Below are 14,930 nucleotides of genomic sequence, written 5' to 3'. Positions count from 1 at the left end.
CCATGTGTGCTGCTCTCCAGGCAAACCACACCAGACACTCTGCAAATCATCAGTTGCTTGATCTGGCCTCAGCTGAAGCTTGTTTATAACTCACTGAAGCTGCTCCAATACAACCATCACTGTTGCTCAAGGCAATTACCTAAAATATCTCAGCTATTCATTTTCATCCTTACGTCAGAGCTGTGTTTAATGGATCTGACACTGTGCCTTACAGTCCTGTACACCTGCTATTAACCAAGCCATCATGAGAGCTTACAGGTTTGAAATTTGCTGCTTAACTCACTACTACTTCACCAGCAGCACCTGAATGAAATGCAACTCCCATGCCAGTATTTTTTTCAGCATTTTCACTGTTACCCTTTTTATTAATTTCTACCCAAATGCTGATCTACAGCACCGATGCAGAATTCACAACATGCATATTAACTTACTCCCACCACCTCAGCTACATAAATCATTATCCACAGTTCAGCTCACCTGCAAAGATCAAGATGAAATTTTCTGAAGAACAAAGTACTCCTGCTGCCCTTGTCTAGTAACTTTAATCTATCTACAGACTGATCCAGAGAGCCAGCTTGCTATCAAGTTCCAAAATCAGTGATGAATCTGCAGAACTATTAAAAACACAGACCTTTGGGCAGAGGTGTTTGAACACTCCTGCTTTCCACTAATAGTGTCCTTTGTTCAATGTCCTTCTAATAACTGCCAAATCAATGCCATAAACAGATGCTTCTGCTGTTCCAAAGCAGTGAAGACAAAGGGTGGTGATACTGCAGAAACTGCAGTGATCAGGATGAATGAAAAATAACACTGAAATTCCAGCAGCACTTCAGAGAAAATACTGAGTGTTTTGTTAGACACCCAAGCAACCACACAGTGAGCAAGGCCAACAAGGAGGTAAAATGGTTGTGCATGCAGAAGGCACAGGGAGGACATGCAGGAAGCAGCACATACCTTTTCAGGTGTCACCTTGTCGCAGCAGATGGAATTACAGCCCACAGCACAGTGCTGAGAAAGCATCAATCTGATATTTAAGCTGTCTGCTTTGAAAGACAAACTACAAGTGACACAGCTGCCTGGCTGAACCCACACTCACCACCCGTGGTGCCAGGCAAGCACAGCACAACTGCACTGACAGCAGCTCAGGAGTGAGCTGTGACTTCCAGGGGAACCATGCTTGGCAGGAAGGTCACTCCTACCTCAACTTGTCACTGCTGCCAGATAGTCCTTGGGCTGTTCCAACTTACTGCAGCAGCAGAAACTGTGCCCAAAAACAGAGGGAGCAGTTTTCTGCATGCCAGCAAAATCAGTGAGGAGTCAGATGGGCACCTGAGCCAAAGGAATGGCCACCTCCCACAGCAGGATGGCTCAGTGGCTCCTCAGCCTGCTCCAGCCCTGCCACTGGGGCTTGGGCTCAGGCCCACAGCCAGAACCAACCCCTAGGGCAAAGATTTTTACTTCTTCCACCAGCAAAATTGCAGGTGGTTACAATACTGTAAGAAATGGTTCACTGCATCCTTCTGAGGTCAATCCAGAGGCAAACACTTGTCATTACTAAAACAGGGGGGAAATGAAATTCACCTCCCATCCAGCCTCTACCTGTATGACACTCTTTTAAAACATGGGATTTGTTAGTAACTTTACCTCCTCTAGCTTTCCTCATCAACATATGATAAAAAATACTGGCATACAACCAGCTCATACATCTGGTCACAGTAACCAGAAACACCACAGCTCACACACCAGCTATTCCCCTGTGTGCATCTGAACTGCTTGATGGGTGAAGTGCCCACCCTATAAAGCCAAGAAGTCACCAACTCAGGACTCAGCTTAAGTAGAACTGGGTTTGTTTAGCTCAGTTTTGTGCTTCTTACAGAACTACATCAATTCATATTCTTCAAGGACTCAGTGCTGTATCTTCACACCTGTGTGTGACCAGCCACCAGCTTAGACACACTGCTGCTCTGACATGGCAGATGATACAAATTCTCAGTGCTCATTGAAAAAGCAGCAGCTTTTCACAGTTACCTGGAAACATTATTTCAAATCAGCTGAAGTACAGCTTTGTACAGCAGAGCCCACAGGCACAGGAGGGACAGTGCCTCTGCCACATGGCCCCTGATCACAGCACAAGACAGCAGCAGGGGATCCAGGGCTCTTCTCTGATCACCAAGGAGCAGAACCTACCTGTGACTGAATGAGAAGAACAAGTAAACAGGAGTAAAAGGGCAATTTGCTACACCTGTGCCAGCCAGAAAAATGCATTTATAGTCCTTAGTGAGTTGAGTGCACTGCTCTGTCTACTTGTTCAGCTCAATCAAAGCATCCCACAGGTGAGCTGTTACAGAACAGGAGCAGGAAAACTAAATCAGACAACACAACTTTCAAAGAGGGACTAACCTCAGTGGTGAAGAAAGAACATGAGAACTCTGCTGGCTTCTCCCATCCAGCATCAATGTACTTTATATTCTCCCAACACAAAACTATGCACAAAGGATAAAAAGCAATTCCAAAATGAGCCATCAGGAACACCAGGAGAGTGCAGTAAGAAACACTTTGTGGTGGTCCAGATACAAAAATGAACCACAGCTTTCCCAAAGGGTATACAGAGAATTTACCTAGACAGAACTGACCAGGGTTAGGTGCAGTTTGAGGAAGTGAGAAGAGCTCTGGTTTGATAGTGATTGCCCACAGCAATACATAAACATCAGCCACCACAGAGGCCCAGTGCCTCAGGGCCACCACTCTGTGCACAAGCAGAGCAGCTGGTGCTCTGGAGGGGACACTGTGTGGTGGCTGCCACTTCCAGCTGTGACAGGATGCCAAGGAAGGGGAGGGCAGGCACAGAATCACACCTCAAGTCCCAACCCCACCTTATCACAGATGCTGGAGGCACAGGCTGAGCTGTTTTCTCAGCAGGATGCCTGGCAGCTGCTGTCCCATTTCACAGTATCATTCAGTGTGATGACTGACGGGCAAGATAAACCAGTTGCATCACCACACCCTGCCCAGGAACGCAGCACTGTCACTGAGCACTCACCTCCTGCATGCAACAACACCAGCTGCAGGAAACAGTTACTCCATAGCAGCGTTTTTCCCTGTTCATGGTGTTAGAAAGGATGTACTTCACCTACAACACTTAAAGACTTCTGAAAACCTAAAGAATTGGCAATAGTGCATTCATATCCATCTCCTAGCGAAGAACTGAGGCTACACTCTTTAAATGCAATTCACTTCCACTTGTACAAAGCTACTTTTTTAAGACACTGGCACTCCAAGCTGTTACTAGTTTGACTCTTTGCTTACCTGTGGGATATCAAAGTTTAGATAAAGGTATTTGACATTAAAATCAGTTGAGAAAAACATACTAACAAGTTCCTAAGCCTATTTGCTTTTCTTAGCATGACAGGCTTTAGAATATTTCTTGCAATTCCCTGCTTCATGCTTTGTTCAAAACTTCCTGATTATACTAATAAAATAATGCCCAAAGCACACAAAAAAATCTTTTAATAGAGTCAAAATTAAAGTATCGGATCTATTACACCACCCAGCCTTTCCCCTCCACTGGAGCAGCATTAGAGCCTTTGGACATCTCATTTCAACAAGAAGGTTATTTAGTTCTTGAGTTTGGAGTAAAGTATTTAATCACCAAAGGATTTGCAAATTACACATGAATATGCATGTAGCACTTCTCACCATGACATAAATCCTATTGTATATTTATGAATGGATTGCTTTGCCTCCAGCTTCTACATGTATATAAACACAGGTTTTAATCTTCAATTCCTTCCTCCCTCCCTTCTTTTTAAGGAGTTGCTTAAACAAATTTGCATTTTTGGAATCTATTACCTACAGCGTATTTCTTGCCTTTTTTTTTTTTTTAACTCCACAAACCTTCTTCTCCCATCAGGCAAAGTGCTTACTTATGAAAGGCTTTAAAGACCCTGTAAGCATGGCCATAAGGGAAATAAGCAGCAGTGTTATATGGCTGAGAAAAAGTTATATGGGAGAGAAAAAAGTTGAAGCAACAATCACTGCAAAAAGGAGTGCACCAGAGCTGGGAACACAGAAGTATAAAATGAGAGGTCAACAGCTTGCCTTTGACTGCAAAGCCACTAGCTAGGGGGGAGTAAACCCTCCATAAATATTGAGAATGCAACATAAATAATAAAACTGGGAAATCCCTAATTCATACTGACATAACCTCATTATTCCCTGCACCTCTGAACAGGCATCTAGGCTGGCCACAAAGCAGCTGGACCAAAGCAGCATTCCAGCCTGTCTTCAAAAAAGACAGGTAAGAGGCAGTACTGCCATTCAGAGTTGTTGCCACACATCTGCCCAACTACTCCAGACAAGTAATTCAAACAATAAAGCCTTTAAAGGGCGTTGTTAAAATTATTCAGCTTTGGTTATTTCACTGCAATTCTGCTCAGTATTAAATCTGACTGCAAAGGAACACTTGCCAACGTGCCACACTCCATCAGAAGCGAGTGCCACAGGCAGATTTCCAAGCAGAAGGTTTACAGGTGTGAATACCCCTTGGGCTGTTCTCATTCTTGTTACTACACACAGCAAAACCCCAACACCAGGAGCTAACTGCACCAAGTGCCACCTTCTCTCAAGGACCCTTGGGCTGTTCTCCTTCTTGTTACTACACACAGCAAAACCCCAACACCAGGAGCTAACTGCACCAAGTGCCACCTTCTCTCAAGGACCTGGTTCCACCTGGCTCTGGTCAAAAATCCAGAGCAGCCTCCAGGCCCACACCTTGCTGCCTGGAGCTGTGGCAGCAGCCACAGAGACAGGCTCTGACACAAGAACAAATCCTCCCAGCCCAAACAGGCAGGTCTAAACCTGGCTGTGAATTGCAGCATGCTGAGCTGCAGTCAGGTGTTCTCCATCCATCAAGGGATCTTTTCCTGACAGGAAGGAAGAACCACCACAGCACCTGAGGCAAACCCCAGTGACTGCACTGGAAGGGACCCCCAGCCCAGCCAAGCTACTAAAGATGCAACACAACTTGTCAGAGGTACCACCCAAAACTGCAGGGGCCTGCATCTGGGAAACAGATAGAAAACAAACCAGGAAACACTCTGGGGTATTAACTACAGACTACTGGACAAATAGAGAATAAAGATGAGAAAATTCAACACAGAACATTTGCTTTAGGGATAAGAGTGGCTTTTAAAAAAGATGTGTGAAAACAAGCCTGAGTGGAAGACTATGTGTGACCAGTTCTGTTGCAAATCTTTGCAAACTAAGATTTTTATCCATGCAACCCTTTTGCAAATGACCATGCCAGGCTTCTGCCATGCACCTCTCCCCTTCCATCCATACAATCTTCTCCTGAAAAGAAATCTTAAAAAGGAAGTGAGAATTACTGCCTAAGGAATATAAGAGAAGCAAATGAGATGTGCTTTAAGAAAGTATTTACATGCAGGTTATGCTTTCATTAGCATCAGGCAGATGATGGCAGATGCATTCCAAACTGAATGATCAGTAAACCAGTTGTATGAGAAACTCACCATGGCTGCCACACAGCAGTCAATGAATAATTAACAGAGAGATGACAATATATCTACCTTTACTCAGAATTATAGACTAACTCAGCTGAGTTTTCACATCCAAATTTAAAAAGCTAAACATAGAAAAGTTAAGAAGTCTAAGACACCTTACAAAACTTTAGTGCCACAGAAAACCACGGGACACAGCAGAAGCCATGACATTTCCCTTCCCTCCACATACAGATTAAACTAAGACAGAGTAACACTCACTGATCTTTTTGCCATACAAATCTGTCCATGTCTATAATACTGGAAAACTTTTTGAGAACTGTTAAACAGCCTAAAGCCTTCTATGTATGTGTCCATACAGGAATTCAACAGTCTCATCAAGGCAGTAACTTGTGTTAACTCTGATGATTAGACCTTGTGGTGTGACATAAGACAAATATCAAACCTGGCTTACTGCCTTGCTGGCTGACAAGCTGTTTAGGTTAGCTGGATGTGGAGATGACTTCAAGGAACTTCAGAAAAATCTCAACAAGTGGGTCAACTGACAGCTGAAGTGGAGAGAGACCAGATGTTGAGAAATGTTGAATAATATACTGAATGGGAGAGTTTAATCTCCTTATTCTCTGCAGGGTTAACACACCACTAATCAAACACACCTGAGCATCACCACATCCATGCCCCAACAAAAAAGTCTGTTCAAAGTAATGATTTAATTTCAAGTTGAACCATGCCAAAAACTCTACAATATCAAATGTTATTCATGCTAAGAATATTTTTTTTTTTTTAAAAACCAATTCAATATGAAAAGTACAGGTCATCAGAATTTATGTAAGTCTTACTATTTTTTCTGAAAATACCCAGCACCACCCAAGACAGGCCATCAGGCCTGAGATACCTCACAGGAAACAAGCTGGATAATTCAAAGAGCTGCATCACACATGACAGCCAAATACTTTCCATTATCATCCCCACCCAAATCCCCTGTGAGATAATTTGCATAAGCAGCTCAAGTGTATACTCAATGTTTCAAACAGTCCAACAATGGAGCCAATGTCCAGGATGAGGATGTCAGGAGATGACTCCTCCTGTTCCCTCAGGTGCTGTGGTGTGACAGGTTTCTGCTGCACCAAAGACATGGTGCCAACCTGCCTGAGCCCCTGGAGGATGTCCCATGGGATTTAGGCACCTGATAGTCCAGAGGCTGCATGGCCAAGGGGACAGCCTCTGCAGCTGTGCCACCAGCATGTCTTCTAGTGGCTGCAGAGGCTCAGCTGGCTCATGCCATCCAAAGCTGTGCTTAGCACAATCAAAATTAACCACTTAATAATCCACAGTACGGTTTCACACAGCACTTCTGGGGTTACCTACATTTTCCTGTGCTGCTTGAAGGGTCCAGAAGGTTATTTTACCCACTGCTGTTCCTCTGCAGGCCATCCTCCCTGTGGGGCAGGGTTGTGAAGGATGAAATAGCAGAGAGCCCTCTGCTTGGCAGGAGACTGCCCTTGTTCTGAGTACAAGGCTACTAAGGCAGTTGAAAGTCACATATGAGAAATCTGCAAGCTGCTGCAGGGTCATTTAAGCAATAGTTTCACTTACACTTTGGTTCAAAGTAGCTGTTTGACCACCTTACATCTCCACTCTGCACAGAGCAGATATGAATGACTGCCTCTTGAAAGCAATACTGTTTATTGCGTGCTTTAAATCAATAAAGCTTCCCTCCACAGAGTACATTCTTCTAAAATAGTAATTAGGCATTTGAGGAGAACCAAACTATTTCACTAAACAATACCATTAGTCCTGAAACGTCAGTTTGACATCTCAGCCAGAAAGCACTTTGTCAGAACTAATTAATCCCTACAGCACCTCCATGAGATTGAGAAAGCAATTCATCTGTTTTTTAAATGTGTTGGGTACTTATGCTGCAGAACATCGTGGCTGGGGTGGAAGCCGTAAGTATCAGCACAAACTGAGAACAAACCAAGCCAGGAGAACCCATCCAAGAGCATGAAAAAAAACAGAGAACACTGACAGCTGTAGGATTTGGCTTCTTTGCATCTTCCTGTTACACAGCAAACCTCCTGTGACTATCTGGAGAGTCTTCCAGATGCCACTTCACTGAATGAGTGGCAGTGAAAAGCAGTTATTTTTCTGCAGGGAGCAGTTTTGCCCACTGTTTGTTCAGCCAATTATCTATGCATGTGGCTTTAAAGAGAGGAGGGAACAGTAACCTTAGGCTCTGTGAACAAGAACTGAGCTTAAACTGCTCAAATAAAGCCAAGTCCTCATTACCACAAGCAAAGCACGTAACCTTACTAAACAGGTCTCACAAATGGCAAGCAGCCAGCATGAAAAGTATTTCTCTCCAAGGAAGTGGTCAATCTGCATAGCTCTCCTACAGGTGCATGCAGTAGCACTAGTCTACATACCTCCAGCTGACTCTGCCAAGCTGCTGCCACCCCTCTTTATTGATTAATTATTCCAGCTAACACTTGCCCTGCTGGTGCAGCACTCAAGGCCACCAGGTTCAGCCAGCCCTGGCACAGGGAGACCAGCAAGGCTTTCCCAAGCCAGCTGTATGATCTCTCCCTCTCTCTGAGAAAGGCTTGAAGGTGTCCCACAGGACACAAGCGAGAGCCAAGGCCAGCCCAGGACATGTCCCTGCTGTCACAGGTGAGCTCAGCAGTGTCCGCGCTGCAGGAACGCTGCTGGGAATGCTGAGCACAGAGCAAGGACAGCCTTGGCAGCCTGCAGCCACCTCCAGGAGCACACAGCAGCAATCATTTCCTAATAGACTCCTCCAGCAACTGAGATTAGAGCCAGTCCCAAAAGGGGGAGTGGTGGGTCTGTGACAGGATCCCCCTGAGCCACCTAGCAAACATCACTCCTTTACATACAAGGGATTTCATTAAACTCCTTTGGACAAATCTTCCCTTGTCTTCCAATAAATTTTCTGGCACAGTCTAGAGAAATTTAAATCAGATTCAGACATGGAGAATTTTGCTGCAAACTCATCTTCCCATAACTGTGCTAGCTATGAAGCTGCCCTGTGAAGAATATCTTTAGGAGATGCTCTGCCTCATGGCTGGTTTCACATGGGCTCCGGCAAGTAAAAACCCATTCTTTCTGTAAAACTCAATCAGAAATCATGGGGCAGAGCTAAGCACCTGGGAACACCTCCTCAGCTGGGCTGGCAGAGAGCCTCACCAGGTCAAGTGCCTGGGGACAGTTTCACAAGTGCACCCTCAGCAGCATTCCTGGGTTGCCACCAGAGCCAGCCCCACTCCCACTCCTCCCAGCTCTGCACAAGCATACACAACCTGGATCAACTGTCTCTATAAATGAACCCAGACAGCAAAATGACATTTTTCAGCCAGACCAGCTTCCAGACCTCACTCCCTGCACTGATACAGAATTTTACCCTGGTAGAAGCAGCAGCTTAAGGTGCCCCAAAAAACAACAGCACCAAGCAGCTGTCCCAGATGCCCAACACTGCAGCCACCTCTCCTGTCATACCCACATCTTCTGGAATTTACTAGCCAATTTCCTGCCATTCCACTGGATGGAGATCAAGATAAATATGCTGATATGAAAATATATGACCTACATAGGGATGGAATTGTTGATTCTGTTGCCAAATAAGTTTCCAGTCAGTGGCAGCTTCTAACTTCACACGCTGTCAGTTTTTGAAGCAAAATTAAAGGAGTGAACTTGTGAGCAAGATGACCTTGCCAGAGCAGAAGATGAAGCTCAACCCACATATTTCCAAACAATGTGATGTATGGAGATTTCTTCAAAAGCATTTCTGATCCTTTAAGACTCAGAATTCCCCAAGTTTCATTAAAAAGCTGCTGAGCTGAACAAAGCCTCACATTTCTTTTTTTTTTTTTCATGTTCCATAGGGAAGCAAGATAAAATAATGTTTTTTGTCATTCTAAAGTTACTGCCAGCATCTTCTGTCTCTACACACGTGTGCATATCACACCTTTAGCAGCGATGCCCTTGTTGAAAGCATCACACCTGTTGTTTTCAGTTCCCTCCCCAGTGTGAGGTGAGCTTACACAACTGAGGATGCACACTGGCTCAGAAGGCAGCCCCTGCAGTCTTCAAAACATCCAGGCTTGTCTGGGTAGTCCAGGGGGAAAAAAAAATCAACCCAAAATCTCCCTTAAATAATAAAGTCTGATCTTCCATAACTGAAGCAGTGTGATGGATTTCAGCTCCAACCCACTTTTCCAATCTACAGGTGCATGCTGAGCTAACTCATCTTGGAAGACACTTGATATTTAACAAATTAATATAATTTCAAGTGTCACAATAATCTTACTTACTATCCTTGTCTCCTTATGTATTAGCACCTACTTAAACCAATCGCTATGGCAAAAAGTGAGAACAGCACAAATCCTACACATTAGGACACCTGTTCCAAGAGGTGGCATTTGGATGACTTTGAAGACTGCATTTTTGTCACTCCCTTCTGCACTCGTGGAAAATGGTCATCAGCAGTTTCTATGGGCACACACAAAGCTCCTGTTCCTTACAAAGCTGTCAGCTATTTTGGGGAATGCAAACAGCAGAAAGCAGCAGATTCACATATATATGACAGGGTGCTTAGCTAGATATCAGCAAACAAAGGCAACAACAGGCATCAAACTAGCAGCCTTCAGCTGCATGACCTATGGCACTGATGAAAGAGCATTTCTCTCCCCTGGTTTTTCTATTTTGGACAATTTTCCTCTCATCTCCTTATGCTTACTGATTATCATCTACACAAGAGCACAACACCTTTTGTTCCCACTGCCTTTTATTACCCTCCCTTCTTCCAGCCCTTTTATTTTGAAGGATTCTCACACTTAAGTTAGCTATAGCAGCTTTATTCCAGTCATTAAAGTTATTCCACATTTAAGCAAGTAATCTGAGGAGTAGACAGTTACATACAAATTTTCAGCACAAAACACACTCACATTTCTAAATCTTTAATAAAGGCAGTTTGTAGACCAAGTGTGAAGAGCAGACTGGGGATGAAAAGCTTAAAGATCAGAATAATGCAGAGGAGACAACACTCTGCAGCACTTCTCATAAAGCATAGAAGGGCATGGCTAGATGATGGTGCTCTCCATATTATATGCCTGGCTTTTCTCCACTAAAATCTTCAGGCTCAGCAAAGCTGAATCTTCCTGAGTTAACAGGTAGCCCTAACATAAAAATAGCCAAGATCTTACACATGACACCACATGCACTGGCCCTCAACCTTGGCAAATCTCTCCACCAAAGCTCTGCTTCCAAGGTTCATACTAGAAAAACCTCCATGTGGAGTAGGAAGGGAATTTAGGTAGCAAATGCAGAATCTGGGCTTCTACTTAATGAACACCTCCCAACCCTTTACAGCAACAAAAGCCTTCAAGAAATGAAGGACCATCAACTAAGTCACTGCTGCCTCCCAAAATATCTGATGCTGTTTAGTAATTTCACCAAATTTAAGCTACAATTCCTCCTATTTCAATAGCTTTTATTCTCAACAGGAGTCCAGTGATAAAAGCGAAATGAGAAGTTCAGTCAGCTCCATCTCAAATAACCCAGAAAAACCTGCTTACACCACCAGGCCAGAGGAGAGTACAACACAAGTATTCAAGAGTGGGATGGATTATCAGGCATGGCCAAATTTTCAGTGCATTCTGAAGCTTCTGTGTTGAAAGGCAAGGAGAAGTTAAAAAATTTATCCTCTTACAAGACAGTCTGAAGGAGGGTGTAAAGAGCCCAAGGACAGCACAGCACTGGAACAGAGACTCCCATCTCTAATCCTCACGTCTGCTGAAAGCTGAAATGTCACTCAGGGCACTCTGTTACTCAAGTGCTGCTCATGCTGATGCTTAAGAACAGGCAGCAGCTGGTGCTAAAGTTTTGAGACACGGCAGGTATTTTCTGTTTGGCCACCAGCACAGCAGCTTCCAGAGCAGATGCACTCTCTGGGTTAAGAAAGCAACTGAGACAGCTCTCTGGCATGCTTAACCAACTGGTATGTACTGGTGCAGACCTGAAAGGTCATGCTTAGTTTTAAAACCAGGAATGACCCATTTTCTCCTTCAGCTCAATAAGGTTTGATCTCCTGTCACACTGTATTCAATTCCTGAATTATCTAATTTCCAACAGATCTACCAAAATAGGCAGCTATGTGAGCTTCCTCTTACAGCAGGGTTTTGGTTTTCCCCTCACCTGTTCAGAAGAATTGTCTTAGAGCTTTTTAACCTGAAATTCCTGTAATGCAAAGTACCTTGATTCCTTTCTGTTACATCACACCACAGGGACAGCAACAGTTAAATCACAAAATTCTTCAGATTATTTAATCTTAGATGATTTCCCAAAATGTTCCAACATCCACAGGTTTCTCAGGACTACCCCGAGTCTTAAAAAGTACAAGGTAAAAGTGCTCTGACATGCAGCTGTTTCAGCCAGGGCTGCAGGCACCTGAGCATCACCTGGGTCACCTCTACAGGACACTGAGGTGCCAGCAGGTGCCAGGGATCTCCTCCTGGCAAAGTCTAACAGCCCCAAAGCAGAACTGGAGCCATGGGTTAAACAAGAACTGGAAAAGCACCAGCCCAGCTTCTGATTTCACAGCCCAGGCCCAGCTGAGGTCCCACCTTTCACCCCCTGCCTCCCCATCCCTACTGCAGACCCCGTGTGCCCACAGCCAGGTCTGCTTCCCTGGCAGCCTGTTAAACCAACCTCAGCAGGACTGCAAACCTGCTGTCACTAAACAATGGGATGGCCCATGCCCTGAAGCTAGATGGTATCCCTGCTCATGTTTATTTCCACTAAATTAAGCTAGAATGAAAGATTTAGGGGAGGTTTAAAAACCAGTGTTCTATCTTTCACTACCAGTTGCTACTCACTTATCAGGTTTACAAAGGTCTCTGGTGACACTGGGTTCAGAGTGAGCCCTAACACACACTTCTTCCTCCACATTCCTCAAACTTGCATTTCTACTGCCACATTACCCACTATCTGCTGCTTTTTGCTGGGTTACAGACAGAATGTGTAAGCACAGCACACAGAGCACTGTAGCAAATTCACAAACCCACGTCTCAGCTGCAGCAATTTTAAATATGACTTATAAAAGGCTAACCTTTCAATCATTTAAACTTCAAAATACAGTAATAAAGTTCAATGCTCAGTGTGTAAATCCAAGTTCACTCCTCTGCAGGGAACAAGCATCTTATGACCTGAGCTGATGAGAAATCCCCCATCAATTGGGTTTCACGGGCAGTGGTAATTACTTGGCAGAGAAACTTCTTTCCTGTATGGCAGAGGAAAATTTCAGCTCATACAAGCTCACGGTCCACCAGATGATGGGTAAGTGGAACACATAGTTCTTCCACTGTGGACCAGCAGACTGTTCAACACCTTGTGGATTTTCAGGGTCAGTTTCCTTGGTAGCCCTACTGGAAGATGACTCAGACACAAAGCTCGTCAGGGCCACGTGTATTCAGGTGTATTTCTATGTGCACAACAAGTGTCATGTGATAAGAGTTATCAGAATGTGTTTGATTATTCTCCTCTAGCAGTGGTGAGCAGGTAATGATTCTGTGACAGCTCAGTACGTATGGCTAAATAAGGCACCCATTTAGTCATTTCTGTCATTCTTGAATCACCAACCAAGGACACACAGGAATTTTTATAAGCCTGCATTAGGCCTATTAGTTTTCTCACTTGTCTTCATCCTCTGAACAAAATAAGGATGCCAGGAAAGCATTTCTAATTTAAGCTTCCATCGACTTTTATGAAGGTTAAAGAAACACCTTGGAATAACTCTGTTACTGGCCCTTCTCAACCACATTCCTAAAACTGAACCCCAAGACGAGTTCCAAAGCCCTGGCTGGCAGCAGGTTACATTTGTGTACAGTACACACAAGGATTATTCCTGGAATGCAGAACACTCCTTGAAATCTTGTAAAACTGGACAATCATTCACTTCCATGTGTAAGAAAAAACCCATCTAAGTAAACAGAGCGAAGGCAAAGTCCTGACATCCCACCAAGAATGGAAGCCCCTTGAACTGATGGCTGGAGCAAGGGGAAGAAAGGAACACAGATTCAGAAATCACCCTTTCTGCCCCACAACAAGGAAAACGCTCACTGTCAGACGGGGAAGTGTGTGAAATTGATCAACAACAAACTGCATAGTTCAGATTGCTGGAATTTCCAACTAGGAAATTCACTAGGATGGCTTTTTGAGTTCCTGTTTCTGAGAACTTCAGCTAACAAAGCATTAAACGAGAAAGTTAAAAACTTCTAATTTCAGTGGTGATCCAGTGGCTGAGCTTGCTGCACGTCCAGGCTCCCGTGCTCCGGCTCACCATGATTGCCTCAAGCATGGAACTACAAGCTAGGACAAGAGTGTTGCTTGGAAATGACCCCGGTATTGAGCAGCAACCTGTTTTCTGTTTATCTTACTTCTCTAAGTGAGCGCTACAGGAAAAGAACAACTCAGAGCAAGCAGGAGCAAGGGGATACCGCAGGGGAGAAGACGGCAAAGAGGGGCGATCAAAGACACACCCTGAAGTCCGTGACCTCCGCGACGGCCAAGCTCGATAAGGCCACGTAGCTGCTCGCAGAGGTGGGTCACGATGCAGGACAGGGCCCGCCGACAGCTCTGCGAGCCCCCTTGTCCCTCCCCACGGCACCGAGCCTCCGCTGCTCCCCGGCGTGCCCCGGGCGGGCTCCCCCCGCAAGGGCCGCATGGCCGCGCCGATCGCAGCGTGCGCTGCGGCTCCGCAGCACGGCCGGGGCCGGCCAGGGAGAGACCCGAACGGCAGCAACACAACTCGCTGAGCCCCCTCCATCCCTCCGCTTCCGTGCAGCGGGCAGGCGCCACAGCCCGGCCAGGCCCGCAGGTAACGCCACCACCGTCCCGCCCTGCCCTCCGTGCCGCGGAGCCCGAGGGGAGCCGGGGGACGGCAGCAGGGACCGGCCGGGCTCGGCGCGCACACCGCGGGGTCCCCGCCCGCCGCCGCCCACCTGTCGCGGGGGTCGACCCAGCTGGTGGTGCGGCTGCCGTGGTCGATGTAATACACCTTCCCGTCGTAGTCCCGCGCCTCCTCCCAGCCCTCGGGCAGCGGCAGCTCCTTCCGCGGCATGGTCCGCACCGCCGGCCGCGCCGCCCCATGCACCGCCGCGCTGCGCTCCGGGGGCCGCGCCGGGGCTCCCCTCCCGCGGGCGGCGCGCAGCGGTGCGGGGGCCGCGCCGGCCCAGCCGCGCAGGGAGGCGCCGCCGCCGGGCAGCCTCACATGCCGGCCCCGCGGCGGGGGCGGGCCGGGGCGGTTCGGGAGGGCGGTGGCGACGACGAGCCCGCGGTCAGCGCTGGGCGCGGAGCCCCGGCCGCTCCACCCGCTCACGCCTCCATTTCCTGCTCCGCCGG

The 14,930-nt window shown here is 46.3% G+C and overlaps 1 protein-coding gene across 1 annotated transcript in view; it reads right to left on the bottom strand.

The window, feature by feature from the left end:
* The window catches only part of WWC1 (WW and C2 domain containing 1), a 66,989-nt gene extending 52,280 nt beyond the window's left edge, over positions 1-14,709 (bottom strand). Inside the window, exon 1 of the mRNA XM_059859769.1 lies at positions 14,531-14,709. Coding sequence (XP_059715752.1) covers positions 14,531-14,649 — 119 coding nt within the window. The 5' untranslated portion in view covers positions 14,650-14,709. The remainder of the gene's footprint in view (positions 1-14,530) is intronic.
* Positions 14,710-14,930: the final 221 nt, after the last annotated feature.

Source organism: Haemorhous mexicanus, chromosome 15, assembly GCF_027477595.1.
Source record: "Haemorhous mexicanus isolate bHaeMex1 chromosome 15, bHaeMex1.pri, whole genome shotgun sequence".
NCBI lineage: Eukaryota > Metazoa > Chordata > Aves > Passeriformes > Fringillidae > Haemorhous > Haemorhous mexicanus.
The sequence above is the reverse complement of the archived record's forward strand: the minus strand, read 5'-3'. Positions and strand labels throughout refer to the sequence as shown.